Raw genomic sequence first — 20,953 nt, forward strand, 5'->3', positions numbered from 1 at the left:
GTTGGCGTAACTGCTGTTCCGTTCAAGGAGTGAAGAAAGCAATCTGGGTGAAAAATCACCTCGTTTGATTTCTTCTCCTTCTTATTCAATGGCGAGATCTTTGTTCAAGTTGAGAAATTCTACACTGCAGTTAGGAGTTTTGTAATCGAGTTTTTTGTCAGGAGGAGCGAGCTAATACACCAGTTTTTTTCTGGGAGAAAGTCAGCGTGTCAAATTGCTTAATTATGGGAAAAGCGAGGAGAGATCAAGGGTGTCGATGGGAGAGGGGGGTTTACAGTCAGTACGTCGTCAAAAAAAGTGTCTAAAGTTTGCACAATTTTGGACAAAAATCCGTTCAAAATTATAGTGAATCCTGTACAAATCGTCGTCACGTTCGTTCAGAAAAATAGAGACAGAAAAATCTGAGAGGATATCTGGCAGATTGCTTAAGCTGCAACAAACAAATTTTTAATTTTAAAAAATTTAAGGACTTGTGTCTCAATTTTTTTTTAACGAACAGTAAATTTCTGCGTAAAAATTATTCGATTTTTTTTGTGGAAATATGAGACAAAAATCTTCATATACAAAAATCCAAGATTTGTACTAACTCTTTTCCCTTATTCTCTATTTGCAGATCCACCTCAAATCGTGGAGAAACCGAAGGACCAGAGGGTGAAAGTTGGTGCCATCGCGACATTCTACTGCAGAGTTACGGGCGATCCGGCTCCGCAAGTTCACTGGGTAAAAATAAATTTAGCGCCTACATATTTACTTACTTATTCCCCGTTATGCAAGTCGTCGAGCTTGTGCGGAACAAATAAAGAAAATTGTATAACGAATCTTTTTTATTACAGAGGAAAAATGGAAAAAAGCTGACGAGCGTGCATTCTAGGATCAACATTCAGAATTTCGCGGGTGTCTCGATGCTCAGAATAGAACCTGTCCGCCATGTACGTAATATACAATTTTACCCTTTAATCTATTTCTGCCGCGTTAATAATATATTTCCCATTTACAAATTTCTACGTATTTCTATTTCCAGCTACGGGACGATGCTTCGTACGAGTGCATGGCGGAAAACGGGGTGGGTGATCCAGTCACGGCCTCAGCCAACTTGACCGTTTTTGCTGGTACGTGATAATTGCGAATTTATTGCATGTAACCTTTTAACAAATGTGGTCAAGTCATACTGGATTTTGTGCGGAATATTTGCGAGGCAAATTGATACACACGGAATAATGAAACGGCACCAGTCCAGACAAACTTTCACCGGACGAGTAGGAAGTATGATTGCGAATTTATGTAACCTTTCAAACCTCGCTTTTTTGTACGGAATACAAAATAAAGCCACCAAAAACTGTGGGAATACTGGATTTTGCTACATAATTTTGAGGCAAATTGATACACGGGAAATAATCAAATGGCACTAGTCCAGACAAACTTTCACCAAAGGAGGAGAAGTGTATTAATAATTATGAATCATAATTTATGATTTCGAATTTATGTAACCTAACCTTTTGAACCTCGTATTTTTGCACGATATACAATTTTCCCACGAAAAATGTGGTTACACTGGGTTTTCTGCTGAATAAAAAAGAGGCAAAGTGACACACGCCAAATAATCAAACGGCACCAGTTCAGTCCAGACGAACTTTCACCGAACGAGTAGAAAGTGTGTCAATAATTATGATTGTGAATTTATATAACCTAACCTTTCAAACCTCGCGTTTTTGCAAAATGAGGCCCTTTCCCACCAAAAAACTGGTCAGACTAGATTTTCTCCTGCATACAATATGAGGCAAACTGATACACGCCAAATAATCAAACGGCACCGGTCCAGTCAAACTTTCACCAATTTAGAAAGCGTATCAATATCGTGATTGCGAATTTATGTAACGTGACCTTTCGAACCTCACCATTTTGTATGGCATACAAACCTGCAAAAACGAGGCAAACTGATACACACACAAAATAATCAAACGACACACGAAGAGAAAGTGTATCAATATTTTATTATTCTCGAAAATTTGATCTAGTTCAGCCTTCTGCTTTGTTCAAAAACACATAATTTTTCATTCCGATCGATGCCTTCTCATCAGACTAAAATCTCTTTTGTGTTGGGATGAAATATTAGAGGGAAAGTGAACTGAACTTTGGTCTCTGACTTTCACAAGGTAGGTAGTGAAAGTAGGGTCGAATTGCTGAGAGGTATTGTAAACGAGAGAGAGAAAAACGTGGTTTTTCCTGACGGAGTCAAACTTGCTGGTTGGTTTGGTGGTCTCGTTTTGCTAACAGAACTTGATGTACGGAGTTTTAAAATCGATAAAATTTACACCGTATATCCACTTACGACATGGCATACAAAAGCTTCATAAATAATATCGACGTCAATTATTAGTTTTTTTTTTCATGGGAAATTTCTTTCGGTGGAGAAAGTGGAACATGTTGCATTAGGTTAACTTTGGTCTGGTCAGCTGCACTGTTAGAAATCTGGTATATTTTGGCAGGTATTATTTATTTCTCGGTAGTAAAGTTGCTACCACTTTGTATTAAAATTATGCAGGTCCTTAAAAATTTGCTACTGATATGGTAAAACTTTAATACCGAGCTATGTATTACTGCACGGTATTACATGTTAATACCACTTTGGTAAAGTCATTTGTATATGAATACAGCTTGGTATTAGTTTAATATCTGATTTCTAAGAGTGTAGAAATCTGGTATAGTCAGGTAGAAATTGATTTCTCGGTATTAACGTTGCTACCGCTTCGTATTAAAATTATACCGGTCCTTAAAAATTTGTTACTGATATGGTAAAACTTTAATACCAAGCTATTACTGCACGGTATTACTTATCAATACCACTTTGAAAAAGTCATATGTTTGTATTTGAATACGGCTTGGTATTATTTTAATACCGGATTTCTAAGAGTGTACATAAACACCTATATTTTGAGTAAACACGGCTTGTCACGACGTTCCAATTAGTCGTCCCTACTTAACTTCCCGATACATTAGTCTAATTAAAGTTAGTACTATGCAACTCCAGAGTTTTGTGGTCCCAGTAGAAAAAAACAGAAAGTTAAGTTGGGTCAAGTGGTTTTTTTTACCTATTTCGCAAATGGAAAAGTACTTCGGTTTCATTCCCTTTTTCCAAAGTAAACCCAATGTTTTTAATGTATTTAAAGTGTTCAGGCGAAACTCAACACGATACATAATTTTAGACTTTGAAGTGCAAAACACTTATCTCAGTCGGACATTTGAAGGGAGAGAGAAAGCAGTAAATAATTTTCAAGAACAAGTCTCACTTTCAAAAATATGTGCATACGCATACATTCATTTGCCCAGTCGCGATCAATTCTTCAATGTGTCACGACACGTTAATGTATTGTTTCTTGGCACGACGACGCAAATGTCTTAAAATAAGTGAAACTCGATAAGAATAAGCATTCAGTGTCCGCGGAAGCCGTGGGGACGTTAGCATTGTAGGCTAGGGGAGGCAGGGGTTTATATAACATGGGGAGATGATGCGGACATTGAATAACCGTGGAGACATTGTCCCTCTGTCCGCACGATTCAGCGGCCACTGGTTGCATTCGTACCTACCCCACCCAGCCAACATATGCCTCCTCCCCACTTCACCAATGCAGTTGAGTAGTATGTAGTTCTTGTAAAACTTTCCAAATAAGTCGTTCCACGTCTTGACCATGCCATGCCCAGGTTTTTAGTGACGTAAAATGCGAAAAAGAAAGTTTTGCTTTCTCTTTGGAGAAAGAAATTCACGCCAGGGAAACTTTTTCACAGACCGTACGACAGCTACAACGAGCGTATTGTTTCAGGCTTCTATTTAGTCTAGACAAATGAGTCCTGGGGAAAAGAGCAATTAAAAGGGGGAGAGTAATTTCAAACTTGGATAGGAATTTTATGTCGGAACTACATAATTATGCGCAATGATTAATAACTGTTTTGAGGAATTTTGTTTTAAAGTTTGGAGTGTGGGAGGAATTTTTTAAATTTGACCTTCTCCAATTTTTTAAAGTTCAGCTTTCTTCATTTTTTAAAATTAAACTTTCGCCATTTTTTTTAAATTTAGCTTTCTCCATTTTGTAAGTCCAACTTTCTCAATTTTTTTTAAATCCAACTTTCTCCAAAATTTAAAAATTTAAACTTCAATTCATCCTTGATACCAGGAAATTGTGAAGGAACCAAATTTGAAAAAATACACAAACTTAATTACGCCTAACTTTTCCTATACATATTTTTCCCCAAAAAACCCAAGATTTTTCCAATTTCTTTAAAAGAAAATATAAATTTAATACAGAAATCCCATTTCCACAATAAAATAAAGATTGAACACGAACCGAGTTGAGAACACGGCCAGCACTAACCACTTTCTCCATTCATGTGGAACTTTACAAATTTTCTTCCTTCTTCCACCAAGTCCGAAACTTAAATCCAGTTTATTTTACAGGCCCGAGAAAAAGAAATTCGATTGAGGGAAAGTTTGCTTCGTTTGGTTAAAATTCTATCGGTATCATCCCGTCCGTTTTGGTTGCTTCGTGGTGGTGGTGGCAGTGGCCGCGGAAGCTGTGGGGACATGTGGGGACATTAACATTGTAGGATAGGGGAGAGACGGGTTTATATAACATGGGGAGATGATGAGGACATCGAATAACCATGGGGACATTGTCCCTCTGTCCGCGGTCACTGCGTGGTGGTGAAAGTTTATTTGGAGGGTGCGAGGAGAAGGATTGAAGTCTGGACAGATTACAGATGGTCATCTCTTGCTTCGTTGCGGGGGATGAATGAATGAATGAATGTGATGTGAGTTAGGTGGATTTCGGGCCTCATCTCATCTCATCTCTCTTTTCCGCAACATTAACACTGATGATGGAAGAGTTGAATTCAATTGAGGCTCCAGAGTTTGGAAGTAAATGATTGCTTGTGGTAAAATGTGGTGTTTTCTGTGATACGAAAGTGTATGTACGAAGGGTGCAGTGGTTTAAGAGAATTTTGGACATGGTGAAAGTCTGAGTTGATCTGATGGATAATTTTTACTCGACAGAAAGCAAACGTGGGCGTGTGTCAGCTTAGAGATTTTAAGCATTTATGCCATGCCATCATTGTTATGTGGATGTTTAAAATTGTGCCTTCATAAACGGAATGTTACAATAAATTCCTATATCTCTAAGCATTTGTTTTCACTCTACTTTCAGTTAAAATTAATAGGCGCAAAAAAATCTGAAAGGTTTCCTGGCAGATTATTTTGTATTAGCAATTAGAAAAGGAATATCCTGCCAGAAAATTTTCCAAAGAATTATGGTTTGTTTTTTTTAAAGAAGAAAGTTTTTAATTTTCAAATCTTATTGTGGGCAAGCCCTCATTTATAAAATCAAACCATAATATCGTCTGAAAATGATGCATATTACAACTCTGTCATAAAGTTTTGCTCGTTCATCAGGTTTAATTTGGGCTGGTTAAAAAAATTTTATTTAATTTTAAAGCTACAATTTGTGTAACAGATTTCAAAACTCGAAATTTACACTATAATTTGTGCCTCGAAATTTACCAATGGTACCAGGTGTACTTATGGCGAGAAGCCTTTACTGCGTACGAACATTTTTATCTTTGTATTTGTAATTGAGGCTGCCCTAAATTTTGAATGAGGCGAGATAGGACTTTGCTTTGCCGTGAGAAGAAAATGCAAGGCACTTCCTTCCCGATCCATTTGTACACAATGACGCGGCTTTAACGGCGACTAGAATGTCTACTCTGTCTGGATTTGTAGCAGTTCAACTTGCTCATTTCCTGCACATTCTCAATTCCCCATTTCCCACACAAAACTATTTCAGTCTAGTTGCTGGCAGTGTTTCGGGTGAAAGTGCAATAAATAATGGGAAGAAAGTGGTTTCTTGCAGGTAAATATTTCGACTTGCAAGAGATGCAAGGTGCTAAAAACTGCGCCCTGCACTTCATACGGCGCGTGGCTAAATGGCGCATATGTATTTCGTGCACTTTCTCCCAGTTTTTTGCACCTCCCATTTCTTGCGTTTCTTACTTTCTACTGCAAGAAATATACCAAACCCGCAATCAACGAAACACTGCTTGTATTGTAGTGTATACAGAAAACCCCATCTTTTCCACTCTCTCCACCATCCAGGGAATTGTTGACCTTTACCTTTGAATGGTCAGCCAGGAGAATCGACTGCCCGCACCACTCACGAGCTTTATCGAATGTCTTGTACATATCCACCGTGGAAGGAAATGTTACAGTCAATAGTGGCGAAGGCGAAGAAAGTAAATAAATGATTTGAAAGTGCATTTCTTCGAGAGAAAGAAGAAAAGAAAGAAGAAACGTCCCTTTTCCACTTTCTCTTGTTTTCCCCGATTTTTTCAGACTAGTTTCGTTATTACTCTTGTCATCTGTCCACCACGGATCTCTGAGCAGTATCGTGAGCGGAATTCGGGAGAAAAAATCTGCTTTCTCCAGAAAGAACGGATCGACTAATATTTTTCGTTAAAAAATCTAACAAGGGATGTCTTCCAGCGTATGCGCTCCGATTTTGAACAAAATTAGTGGAAATTTAGCACAAATTAAATTAGTGTGCAGTTTGCAAAAGACACAATATCATGGGCACGTTTGGCAGAGATATTTGCATCCGAAAAGGAGAAAACACAGTAAATTTGTAAAGTGTAAAATTTGTCGACTTTAAGGCGCGTTTTCTCCTCTTCGGATGCAAATATCTCGGCCGAACGTACCCATTGCATGCCTGTTCAGAAAAACTATTTTCATTCAAAGTTCAGGCATCCCGATTTCTGAAATCCCTTCATTTGCAGTCATTCATCTGAAATGACTGAATCTTTCATTAATTTTCATTCAACTCACAGGAAATTCATTTTCATTCACTATCACAATCAGTAAGATGAATGAAAGTAAGCAGGTGTGGCCCATTGGGAGATCGCGCCTTTTTGCAAACTTCGTAGTAATTAAATTTATGATAGAGTAACACTAATTTGCTCAAAATCTGAGGGCTTTCGCTGAAAAACCTCCCTTGTACGTAAACATCTGACTGACATTCACACACGCGTGTACATAGGATTATTTATTATGCAATGCTACATACCTAATCAAATTGGCTGAATGTTTGAACTCGATATATTTACAGTCCAGCCACAACGAACGAAGAAAGAAAGAAACCAGAGAAAGAAATGTTATTGGTTTGGTTTCTATTTGTTTCGAAGAGTTTACGCACTTGTAACTTTCAATCTTGGGTGAAAAGAACCTGTCTCAGATCTTTTGATGCGAATCTTCCGTCGAGAATGCGATCCTTCCAAAAACCACGGGTGACATTCCATGAAAGTACATATTTCGAAGTTCTTTTGATGTGGAGAAAATTGCTTTGCTCACAGAGACACACGCACAAAAAGAGAAAGTAGACAACATAGATTTAAATTTCAGACGTGCGTGTCGTTGGGTATCAGCAATTTTGTGAGATGTACACTAATAATATTCATTCAATGTCATCTTCACCCCTTCATTTTGGTCAAGGAATGAAAAATCGGTGGAAATTTTGATCTCATTTTTTGACTCTCGGATAATTTAATAAGTTAGAAATCTTGAATGGTGGAACATCCTCAGATTGTTTTTCGCAGGGTTTAGTTTCTTGTGCTTTAAATTTCTTGCAATATTTGCCTGCAAAAAACCACACTTTCTTCTTCCTGTTATTTCTTGAAATTTGGCACATTCACCCGAAACACTGGGTTTTACTCAAATTCTGTGAGTGAAACGCGGCCAAAAAGTTGTCGAATTCATTTCGCACGGAGTGGATTGGATTTTACACGATAATAAAGTTTGAAATACTTAAAGTAAATAAAGTAAAAGTTGGTTTACTTACCACTTGATAAGCCAGTAGATAGTAAATATAACCCCAATTATTTTATGCATACGACTTACTCGACCACCACCTAAAACTGCAAACTATTTACAAACCGGAATGAGACTGACTCAAGAGTTTTGCAAAACTTGACAGATAAGAATCCGGGACGACCGACTCACTTTATTCAGACTTTCTCTTGAGTAGTAGTAGCCGTAGTATGAGCAGAGGTGGGCAAAATATTAAATATAGACAGTATTTTTAGCACTGGTACTTACCAGGGTTTGGATTTCTAGGGCTGATGCACCCACAAAAAGACGAAAATCTACGTGGAGAAAGCAACAGTCGTACGAAAATACAGGTTTTGTGAAGAAATTGACTTTTTCCTGAGGACAAAAGACATTGCTTTCGCGATTTTTTAAAATAAAGTATTTTGACACAGATAAAAAATTAATTTCTCCACAAAACCAGTATTTTCGTACGACTGTCGCTTTCTCCACGTAGATTTTCGTCTTTTTGTGAGTGCAACACCCCCGGAAATCCAAACCATGGGCAGAACCGAGCTCAAAATGCTGTATTTTTACAAAGTATTTTGCTCATCTCTGACTACAAGCAGTATAATGACTTATCGTCTCCTCCCTTCATTCCACGGTTTATTACTTATAATAATGAATGACGAGCGAATAAGTGTCTTCTTCTCAGGGTGCAAAGTTTTACTCAAGAACAGAGGAACCCGACTTGCAGAAGGTCTTTGTCCAAACTTTCCTTGAGGGACGTGCTCTGTTTCATTTGTTTGTTTTGTTTTATCTGCTCCACAACTTTCTCAAGGAAAGGAAGTCGATGGGTGCGATGCGATGCAGAGTTTGCAAATAAATGAATTATTTACTACTGCGCTTTATTCGGAACGTTATTGTACTTACGAATCATTCATTTCGCTGTCAAGCAGTCAGTCAATTGAATGGTGACAAAATTTTAATTGTACGGTGAAAGTTGGTAAATTTTCCTGTATTGCAATTTTACCTACACTGTTAGAAATCTGGTAGAGTCAGGCAGGTATTGATTTCTGTGTGTTAAAGTTGCTACCGCTTGGTATTAAAATTATGATGATCCGTAAAAAGTTGGTACCGATATGGTAAAATTTTAGTATTGAGATATTTATTACTATACGGTATTGCTTATCAAGACCATCATGGTAGAGTCATATATATGTGAATACCGCTTGGTATTATTGTAATACCGAATTTTTACACTGTTATAAATCTGGTATAGTCAGGCAGGTATGGATTTCTCGGTATTAAGCTTATTGCCACTTGGTATTAAAATTATGCTGATCCGTACAAATTTGCCACCGATATGGTAAAACTTTACTACCGAGCTATTTATTACAACACAATATTACTTGTCAATACAACTGATTTTCGGCGCAGTTTCTCTCACTTACAAATCATTTCCTTGTCTGTCATTGAATCAATTTAATTGGGTTGTGATGACATGACAAAATTTTAATTCCAAATAAAGTGAAAGTGACCAGTGAAAGTTGGTTAGTTTTCCCCCATCGAATTTTACCCATTTCTGATTTTAGTAAAGCGCATTTTCATTCCTGGGGAACGAAGTTTACGACTTTCACTTTCTCTGAGGGGCTCATGTTTCATTTCATTTCATGCCCATAACTCTCTCCCTCCGCCGCACCGACCGTGAAAGAAGATTGATGCTCATCAAAGTGTGAACAAATGCGGTATAAGCTCTCAGGATCAGTATTAAAGACCGATTCAATTCCGAGACCAACTTTCTACTCGGGCGAGTTTAGGTATTTATTATGAATGTTAATCAAACTTTTTAGGTAAAATATTAATCTAATTTTGTCCCAGGGAGAAGAAAAATTCCATAAATTTCGAAATGCACTTCTTTCTTAGAAAGAAATATCCACATAATTTCATCTCAGTAAGAAACAAAATTCCCATAAATTTCGAAATGCACTTTTTTTTGTAAAATCAAATTTAGTCCCAGAAAAAAATTCAATAAATTTTAAAGAGCACTTTTTGTTTAAAAAACACCAATCTAATCTCGTCCCCGTAAAAAAAACTTATGTAAAACTTACCACAAAAAAATCCTATAAAATTCAAACCACCATTTCAAAATTAATTTAAAAAATAACAACCACTTTCCCTCATAAATTTTACAATTCTCTGCTCAAATAAAGCTCTCAATTTGATGATGTCGCATATTTATGTGTTTAATGTAACAAGGTCCACTTCCACTTTCCCAGCGTAAAATGACCATCATCAAACCAGCTTTGTTGCTCGTTTAGCCACTCGAAATCCCTGCTTTCAGCTGCATCTGCATTCCCATTTAGATTTTTATGAGGCTGTCCGTTCGTCCATCTCCCCATCCGCCCATGCAAAGTGGGACTGGATTGAGCCAGACAGACAGGCATGATCCCACGTAAATTGTAAATAATATAATGGTCACTATCAACATCATCCTCGTCCAGGGGCCGCGGAAACGTGGGGACAAAAGGGGGACTATTTTTCCACGCTTGCTCGATGTCGGCATCATCTTCCCATCATACCTGTTCAGTTTCATTCATTTGACTGATTATGATAATGAATGAAAATGAATTTCCTGTCATGCGAATGAAAATGACCGAAGGATTCCGTCGTTTCAGATGAATGTGTGTGAATGAAAGAATTTTTCAATCTTTTCATTTTTCACCCTATGCTTAATACATGGGGCGAAGTAAGAATTGAAGTCCGATGAAGTGAAATGAAGTGAATTCGAAAGAAAATGAATGAATGTGAATGAAAATCGATATGACTGACGTTTGAATAAAAACTAAATTTTTGAACAGGTATGCTCCCCATGTTAGTTGAACCCCTCCCTCCCCCACCCTACAATGTTAATGTCCCCACCGCTTCCGCGGCCATTGATCTTCTCTCCTAACACAAAAGTTGGTCTCTCTCTCTCTTCACAAAAGTCCAGTCCAGTCGAGTAGGGAATTTGGAATGAAATTGTCATTCAACTTTCCCAAAGGAAAACCAAACCACCACAAAACCACGATCCAACTGAATATTTTCTGTCTCTGGGATGTTCGGATTTGGGAAATTTTATGTTGTTGAATGTGAAATGAAATGAAATCTGGGATGTTGTTTCTGTAAGTATGGGTGCGTTGGGAAAATGTATGCGCGTGTGTGTGTAATGCGGATTTAAAATGTCAGTCAGTCTGAAGAGAGGGGCGATGGATGGACGAAAGTTTGGGTGAAAGCGCATCCCAAATTTATGGATACAGGATGCAATCCAACAGTGGAAATGACAAGTTTTTTTTCGGTTTCCGATTTTAATTCAGAGGTGTTTGGGAATTCAATATTTCAAGGGCATTTACGGACGAAACGTAATTCTTATAGCACAAAATCAAGTTTTTTCGTGTGGTGCGTCTACATGCACTTCTCAAAATCCTTGTCTAAATCAAAGGTAGGAATCTAATGCTTATTTCAGTATTTTAAGGGCATTCCGTACCTGAAACGCGACACGAAACCAAGTTTTTTCCTGTTATAGCATTTCAAAATCGGAGTTTAACTCGATCATAATTCAGAGGTAGGAATCTATTTCAATATTTCAAGGGCATTTCGTATACCTGAAATTTAACTCTTTGGACACAAAATCCACTTTTTTTATACACACACCTCTCAAAATTCTTGTCTAACTCGAATCTATTTCAATATTTCAAGGGCATTTCATTCACACCTGAAACGCAACTCTTACCACAAAAAACCAACTTTTTTCGTATATACGCACCTCTCAAAATCCTTGTCTAACTCGATATTTCTTCTTTCTTGTTATTGAAAATATTCAAAAAAGAAAATCCAACTCTTTGTGTGATCATTATTATGATAGAAAATATCAGAAAGAAAGTTTGTTCTTTTCTTGAAATAAGTCCATTCGACCGACCCACCCGCTGTGGAATCCGGATATGACAAGTGTCACTATTTCGCTTTCTTTTTGTGGTGTGTGGAAGTGTCCAGTGGCCGCGGAAGGGTGGGGACAAGAGGACAATACTTCCACGGTCATGTGATGTCCATACTATCTCCCCATGTTATATAAACTCCTGCCTCCCCTATCCTACAATGTTAATGTCCCCAGATGTGCCCAAGGCCTCCGCGGCAGCTGGAAGAATTTAGGCTATTCAAATGTATGAACATGATGCAGTGGCCGCGGAAGGGTGTGGACAGAGGGACAATGTCCCCACGGTTGTTCGATGTCCCCCTCATCTCCCCATCTTATATAAACCTCTCCCTCCCCCTATCCTACAATGTTAATGTCCCCAGATGTCCCCACAGCTTCCGCGGCCACTTCGTCTGTGTGTGAGCTATCTCATTTCTTTCTTTTTCCCGATATTCAAAAAATTTTTGATTTTTTTCTTTCTCTCGCCATCACTATCATCACTTTTCTTCAACTGATTTGCAATTCGGGCTTCAACTTTCTCTTTCACCCAAGTTTCTTGAACGTACGTACTTACGGTCTCGAATTGGATTTGGATTCTCGAATTGCAACAAAGTTAAGGCAATTTTGGTTTCAGGATTTTGTTCCAGGATTGGCACGAGATCCAGATTTCTGGTTTCTGGTTGGCACACGAGTGCGTTACGTTGTTGGCAGTGGTGGTAGATGCCTTTGGGGACTTTGAAAATGGTGCACAATGAATCTAAGCGATTTTAAGCGAAATGTGGTCAAAATCGTGTTTTCGGATTTTATTTATGTGCTTATTTTACTTAAATTTTATGGGAAACATTGAAGTCTGATATATGTACACTCAAAATCAGTTGGTAACAAAATTATTACCGCTGTGGTGAAATTTGCCACTGTAAGGTAACCGTATTTCAGAGAGATTCAAACTTTCTATAAAGTTTAAATCAATTTATTTGTATCAAATTTGAGACATTTTTGTTACCATTTCGTGCCAAATCCTTACCAGCACTTCATCTACGCGGTGACGATTTTATTACCAACTTATTTTGACTGTACATAACCTTAACAATCCCGTACATTTAAGTGGAGATGAATTTCTCCCGACTCCAGCAGAAAGATGCACATCGTTTATCGTTTGACATAAGTTGATGATGACATTATAAGGTTTGAAGTGAACTGGCTTTTACTTATTTTGGCTGGGGGAAAGTTTTCTCCTTCTTCGTTCTCTTTGGAATAATAATAAGACGTCTCTTCTCCGTTCCATCTGCTGTTCCCCAACCTTCGAGAAAGCTGAGTGAAGTGGAAGTCGAGTGAATAGGCGAGCGAGCCAACTCTTATGCAAATTGAGTTTACATGTCTAAAGACGAGAACTAAATATCATTAGAGACAGTTAATGGGGCTGTTTGGTAAAAGAGAGAGAGAGGGTCGAGAGGAGAGATTTTGTCCATTTTGACGGCAGATTTCTGAAAACATTATGCCTTCATTAGAACGAAATGTCACATCAGATTACACAACGGGAAATTCGTAAGGGCAGGCAGGTTGGATATTTTATTTTCTACAGAGGAAAAAAATTCTGGAAATTAATTCCAGGACAAAACTGTAGGTTAGTGTTTTATTTATTTATGGTACTCAATTGCATAAGACTGCAAAATGTGCATACATAACTAAACTCCGTGTTTCGGGTGAAAGTAAGTAACCACTTGCAAGAAATAACGGGGAGAAAGCGGTTTCTTGCAGGGGAATATTTTGACCTGGGAGAAATGCAAGGCGCTATAAGCTGCGCCCTGTACTCCATACGGCGCGTGGCTAGATGGCGCAGATTTCTTACACTTTCTCCCAGTTTCTTGCACCTCGAATTTCTTGCGTTTCTTGCTTTACAGTGCATGAAATGTGGCAAAATGGCAAGAAAATAAGTAAATTACACCCTTAAAATTAGGGTTAAATTTGAAGAAATTAAGCACACACAATAATTTTTTTTAACCATCCACTTATCATGTCTGACAATATTAATGAGATTACGTATAGACCCCGTAATTAGTTTCCTGTCCTCCAAATCTGTTTATTATACTTTTCCTCAAACTTTCACCATTTTTAAGAGATTAAACAACTCAAGAAAGAAAACGCGTTTAAAACTTGGAGACAAATTTACTTTGAAACCAACACCGAATTTTCTTTTATCTGTAGTTTGAGTGAGCTCATTACTTCTACATTTTGCTGCATCAACACAAAACTAAAAACAAAACTGAAAGCAGGTTTTACAAGAAAAGTTTTGAGTAAAATTGCATCAGAATGTTGCATGCGTACAGTGGCCGCGGAAGCTTGAGGGGACAGAGGGACCGGTTGTTCGATGCCGGCATCATCTGCCCATGTTATATAAACCCCTCCCTTCCCTATCCTACAATGGTAATGTCCCCGGATGCCCCCGTTTTCCGCGGCCACTGAACATAGTTCAAGGTTTTCCTGCCTTCAGACAGAAATGAGAGGGATGCACGGCGAGGAATAAGTGTCGAATTGGTTTCCCGTCTAGTTTTGTGTAATATTGCTTGGATTTGGATTCGATGGGAGAAAAGTTTGGGGAAAGAAATGAAAATGAGTGTCAACTTTCTTTCTACCCCTTTCTTTCTCATTGGTGCTGATGCATTTTATTTTCGCTGGCACGAAATATTAATTTCCTCACAAAACTTTCCCTCTTCCTTGTTGGTTGTCGTGGGGAATCATAATTTGGGTAATTATTCCGCAATGTATATCCACATTTTTTCTCGTTTTTGTAATGTGTAAGTCGTGTCTTTGAAAATAAATAGGTTGTATATTTTACGGGAAATATTAGACTTTCTCTTTCTTATTGGTTATCGTAATTCGGATAATTTTTAGACTCAGCTCAATGTCAGTGAGATTTTTGTCCACAATTTTTGCTATTTAGAAAGTCGTCTTATTTGGATAATTATTCAACTCAGCTCAATATCAACGTTTTGACCACAATTTTTCTATTTTTATAACATGCAAATTGTGTCTCTGAAAATAAGTTGCATATTTTACGTAAGATACGCGTCCGGTAGGTATTCAGTCATGTTTATCGTCTCATAATTTAGGAAAGTATGCATTATGCTTGTCGAGCCCGTTAAGTTATTCATATTGGGTACAGCTGCTCCGTACATATTTCCTCCAAAGAACAAATTTTCCCCCAACTTTCCCCACGGGACAGATAATATTGAACATGAGGTTGTCAACTTTTTAAAAATATGAACATATTCAGAATGACAAAATGTTGTTTCCCATAATTTGAAAAATTTCCAAAATATCTATTTTGACAAAAATTTCGCACCGATGATTACCACGTGTCTAATTGTCCGAATCGCGAGGAACCTGGGACGACCGACATTCATGAAAATACCTACATCGCGATGATACGTAATGGCCACGTAATAATAATCGTTAATCCAAAGTCTGTACAAACTCGTACAATTTAGCTCCAATCTGTGGACTAACGAGGAAAGTTGAGGGATCATGTGAACCTGCTGGTTCCTCTTCGTCTGAGGGTGTACATGTGTACGTTACGTTTGTTATGCCCACAGCATCCAGAGAGAAGAAAGAGAGAGAGAGTAATGGGACGCTTATCTCAAGTTGTTTGCCACGCTTGGTTTCCGCTTTATGGTGCGGGTTGATGTTGATGAGCCCTTTAGATCATTGGATCATTATCTCGTTCGGATTCTTCTTCTTCTTCCCGGACTGTTTAGACATGTCTAAATTGTCCATGTTACAGGCGTATTTCGATTTTTTTAAATGGAGAAAGTGCGACATGGGTGGCAAAATGGTGGCAGGATTGTAAAATTCTTCAATCCCAGGGAAGAATGAGTACAGCTTTCACCCGGACTTCCGGAAGTAAGTACATATTTTCCATCTACGTGTGCCTGAACCATGGCTAAATCTTGCGCCGTGAGAATTAAATTCGTACGGATCTAGATTAAGGTAGGACTGGATGACTCTTCCCCAAAATCAGCACATCTTTAATGATTTCTTCCTTCTGGGAATTTATCTTAAAATTCTGAACAACTAATTTATACTCAATACGTTTATTAATAAAATGGCAATAAAATGGCGTTAAGTTTCTTAAGCAAGTTTCTCCAATTCCCAATTGTTCTGAAGGCTTCTTAAAGTTGGGATTTCCTCCTTCAAAAAGTATCAAAATCTGAGCACGACTTCTTCCACAAGAAGAATTGAATTGTCGTAGAATTTTAAAATAAATTTCCAGAGCGGAGAAATGATTAAAAATTTGTTGATTTTCGAGATAAGTCATCACTAACAAAGGCTCACCTTCACGTGGATGGAGAATATGTGTTGCTTTTACCCCCCACTTACTTACATCACCACCCTTTTTCCCTCCTCCTCCTTCTCGGTGAAAGCAGCAGCAGTGCACCTTCTTCTTATGTTTTGCATAATGAATTTCATGATGAAATATTGCCCCGGCATAAAATAAAAGGTAAAAGCACCCAACTGTCTTGAAAACATGTCTGGTCCGTTCTCATTTTAAATTTCTTCTCTCCTCTCCTCCTCCGCCCCTGAGAATTTCTTGTGTGTGCACCGTGTCGAGTGAGGAGCTGTAAGGATAAAATGTAGAAATTGTAGACTGTTGACTGTGCGGGATGTGGGACGACTCCCGAGGGATTTCGACTCCACTTTCCTCCCTCTCTCCTGCCAAATTCTACGTCTTCTTCCATCCAACTACAACAATGTTGGAAGATCGCTCGCTACTTGTGTACCTTTTCCTACGTCGCTCTCCTCCTTGGGTTTGAAACTCACTTTAGTTAGTGATGATACGATGATGGTGGTGGTAGTTCGTGGTAGGGTAGAATTTTACTTATATACTTGATCTACATTCGGTGCACTTGAAGAATATCGTGGAGGTAACCACTTGTAAGAAATAACGGGGAGAAAGTGGTTTTATTTTGACCTGCAAGAAATGCAAGGTGCAAAAAAATACATAGTTCATACGGTGCGTGGCTAAATGGCGCATATTTTTCGCACTTTCTTGCGTTTCTAGCTTTGCAGTGCACGAAATGCAGCAAGTCCGTAGATAAGAAATGAAAGACTGAATGTAAGAAATAACGGGAAGAAAGTGTTTTTGAAGCCATTTTGACCTGCAAGAAATGCACGGTGCAAGAAACTCTTTCCCGCCGCTGTAAATACTTCATACGGCACGTGGCTTGATGCCGCTTATTTCTTGCGCTTCCTGGTTTACAGTGCAAGAAATGTATGCAGAAAACCCGTAGAAAACGACACATTTTAGTGACGATACAATGATAGTGGTGGTCGTCTGGTAGAATTTTGCTTACTTGGTCTTCATCCAACTTGAGGAATATCGTGCAAGTTTCTTACCTCTGCTTTATTTTTTCGTAAAAAACTTGATAAGAAGAAGAAGCGCATTAATTTCTGCGTAGTTTCTTCATGAGCCCATAATAACCTGGGTGGGATTGACCCGATATGTCATTTATCTTCATAACGTATCAAACATCATTGTGCAGAATTGGGTGAAAGTCTTACTGGAGCGTGAACTAGGCTAGACATGTACGTTCGTATTGCGGTGAATGAACCGAAAGCGGGAGATATCCATCCATCCCGATTCTTATCTTAAGACAATAATACCTCTGGGAAAGCGATGATGACGAAGATGAGACTGCTTTCTTCTCTTTTTTTTCCTTGAAAAAAAAATCTTGCCCAGATATTTTGTGTCTTGTTTTGAGCCACACTGTTAAAAAATGGGTAGAGTCGGATATATAGTCCGTACTGGTATTGATTTGGTAATAACTTCTTACCTGAGCGGTAGTAGTTTGTCTCTGCGTGGTATATTTTTCATTACCACAACATTACAACGCTCAGTAATAATTTAGCACCAATTTTCTATGATAGGTATTTTATAATTAGACTATTTTAATAAGAAACACGTACAAAAGGGTATAATTTTAAGCTCACAGGTGAAATATGCGACGCCATCTATCCGTCCATACCGCTGCATGTTATTCTACGTGTTGACAAGAAAATCTTGTGCGCCACACCCACTGGCTCTACAGACTTGGTTTTGGTCTCAAAAAAAGCTCCAGAATGTTCTTCGTCTACTCCCGGATATAAACATTTAAAAAAGTTGCTGAAAATGTTTGAGATAATGTATCAAAGTTTTCAAAAAAAATAATTTGAATTTCCAACAATTAAAAAAAAGTTTTATGTCCGGGATTAGAAGAAGAACATTCTGAAGCTTATTTTGAGACCAACCCCAAGTCTGTAGAGCCAGTGGGTGTGACGCACAAGATTTTCTTGTGACCTAGTTCCTAGTTTTTATTTTTTAAACAGCTGGTATTTCAACAATTGTGGATGGATTTTATTCATTGTTTTTTAAAAATGATCTGAATGAGTTATATTTTCAAATTTTTAATTGTTTTGAAGTTTACAAAATTTCACGCGCAAACGGCAAAGGTCACAAAGTCAAATCTCACATAGCCCCATAAACTGGGTATCGTTGGAAAGGTCGTGGCGAGAGGATTTAGAATATATATACTTTACGGGGTCTAGGACCACCCCCTGATTATTTAGAGACCGATGAGTATTATTGAGTTTTCCTCGATCTAGTGCTATGTTAACTCTCAATCTGCTCCTGTGTTAACGTCTGTATACCTGCAAAACCAAAACTCAAAAATGTTCACTGGCCTCTAATTAATCAGGGGGTGGTCCCAGACCCCACAAAGTATATATATTCTGAATCCTCTCATCAAGACCTTTCCAATGGTACCCCATTTATGGGGCTGTGAGCCTTGACCTTGTGACCTTTGGCCTTAGTACATTCAATTTTTTGACCTTCGAAAAAATTCAAAATTCTTAATGAATCTGAAAATACACCTCATTGAGATCATTTTTCAACAAAAATGAAAAAAACTCATCCAATATTGTTGAAATGCCAGCGATTTGAAAAATCGTTAGTTTTGTAACTTTCGTCAGTCACCCGTCCTCTTAATGTACAGACCATAAGAGTGTACCTATTCGCGAGGGAAATGTATGTATTTTTAGCCGAATAATAAAATACGTAATCGTATTCCTTCTCCCTAAAAATATTCCAGACATGAAATGACCAAGACATGTTTAACCTTAACCTAATCAAGCACAGATCCACGTCCCAACCAGAAAAAAAACAGATCAATGTCGACTTGGGTAGAATATGAGGAGCAAACCGATTGGATTGCTTCCGTCGTCGTCGTCCTCCTTATTATTAGGATGACGCGAAATGAAAGAAATGAGGAGAAAGTAGAGGCGGAAGGATGACAGATAAGATTATCAATAAGTAGATTACTCCGAGGAGGAAAGTAAAAAACCGAGTTTTATTCTCTAACCCTGTTACAACCGAGGAACCAACGAATGGGTATCGTCATGTAACCTAAACAGTGCTTCGTTTCTGGCGGGTTTGCCACATTTCTTGCACTGGGAAGCAAAAAAACGCAAGAAACTGGGAGCAAGTGCAAGAAATGTTACCATCTAGCCACGTGCCGCATAAAGTGTAGCTTGGGACGTAGTTTTTTGCGCCTTGCATTTCTTACAGGTCAAAATAGCTCCAAGAAACCACTTTCTTGCCGTTATTTCTTGGAAAAATTATTTCATTTCTCTCGGCTTTGCTTCACTGCAAAACCAAAAAAAAACAAGATATGCGAGGTGCAAGAAACTGGTAGAATGTGCAAGAAATATACGCCATCTAGCCTGCCGCCGAGTGAAGTATTTATATCGGCGGGCCGTAGTTTCTTGCGCCTTGCATTTCTCCCAGGTTAAAATATTTCTCTGCAAGAAACCACTTTCTCACCGTTATTTCTTGCAACTTGTGTCTTTCACCCGGCACACTGCACATAACCCAAGTGGAGAAAGTCGTCTTATTCCTCCTGTAATATGGGAGGAGAGAGATGAAGGATAAAAGATCCGGAGATTTATATATGAAGGATCGATTAGACTTGTCTCTCTCTCTCTCGCTTTTCTTCCTTCTTAAAGGATTATGTGCCCGATCTTCTGTCTTAAATCTGTGATTATTTCTGGTTTTTTGACAGTCCGAGAAAAGAGAAATCCTTTCCGGGTCGTCCGGAGTGAAAAATTTTATTTTCAGCATTGCCCTCCTACTTTCTTCTTCCTTTGTTCCTTTGTACGCTGAACAAACCAGGAAATGAGAATTGTCTTAACCATCATCCGGGCTATTTTTAGTACTACCATCATAATGACCATCACATTAGTGGAAAGAGGGGAGAGATGCAATCATGTGCACTTACAAATAGTAAATTGAATGCAATGAGGTCTTATTCCCACACGAATTAATCAAGCTTCATGGACCACACGGGACACAAATGCGCTTTTGATTAGGAGGAGAAAGCACAAAAACTTAAGGAACAAAGGAGAAATAAATAAATAAATAAATACGATTTGAACAACTCTGAAAATAACCTAGTCAAAAAAATAGTCTGGATTTTTTATTATATAAAAATATTGCTTATGTTTTTTTTCAAATTCTTCACACATTTTCCCAAAAATAAATAAATAAGATTTGACCAAGCACAAAAACTTAAGGAACAAAGGAAAAATAAATAATTATGTTTTGAACAATCCTGAAAATAACCTGGTCAAAAATATAGTCTGGATTTTTTCTTATATAAAATTATTGCTTATCTTTTTCCCCTGAGTGACCAAATTCTTGGTACACCTTTTCCTAAAAATAAATAAATAAGATTTGAACAAGTCTAAAAACAATCTGGTCAAAAACAACGTGGAAGATTTCTATAGAAAAAAGAAATATTGACCAAATTCTTCTTCTCACCTTTTCCTTCATCCAAATTCTCTCGATGCCTCGTGTTTCTTGGAACGAAATGAGAAATGACACGGGAGAAAAGTGAGACGGATTTTCACATCGCTCGTGAAGTGTGAGCGAGTGATGGGAAGATGAGCATCGATTCGTATTTGTACGGTCACATCTGATTACTTTCCGGGATATCGCTTTCTCCAGGCTTTTGGAGGAGGGAGTGAAAGTCTCCCGAGTAAATTAGAGTCTTGTTTCACCAAAGGGTTTATTGGATACGACACTCTCGTTGGCTCTCCCTTTAGTAAATACATACGGGCTGCTGACACTT

The 20,953-nt window shown here is 38.1% G+C and overlaps 1 protein-coding gene across 7 annotated transcripts in view; it reads left to right on the plus strand.

The window, feature by feature from the left end:
* The window catches only part of LOC110854193 (tyrosine-protein phosphatase Lar), a 224,196-nt gene that overhangs the window by 170,151 nt on the left and 33,092 nt on the right, over positions 1-20,953 (plus strand). For all 7 annotated transcript variants that reach the window (XM_035854767.1, XM_035854764.1, XM_035854765.1 and 4 more), the window contains 3 exons: positions 614-720; positions 834-929; positions 1,022-1,109. In XM_035854767.1, coding sequence (XP_035710660.1) covers positions 614-720; positions 834-929; positions 1,022-1,109 — 291 coding nt within the window. The remainder of the gene's footprint in view (positions 1-613; positions 721-833; positions 930-1,021; positions 1,110-20,953) is intronic.

The sequence above is a fragment of the Folsomia candida genome, unplaced genomic scaffold, assembly GCF_002217175.1.
Source record: "Folsomia candida strain VU population unplaced genomic scaffold, ASM221717v1 Fcan01_Sc009, whole genome shotgun sequence".
In the NCBI taxonomy this organism is placed as follows: domain Eukaryota; kingdom Metazoa; phylum Arthropoda; class Collembola; order Entomobryomorpha; family Isotomidae; genus Folsomia; species Folsomia candida.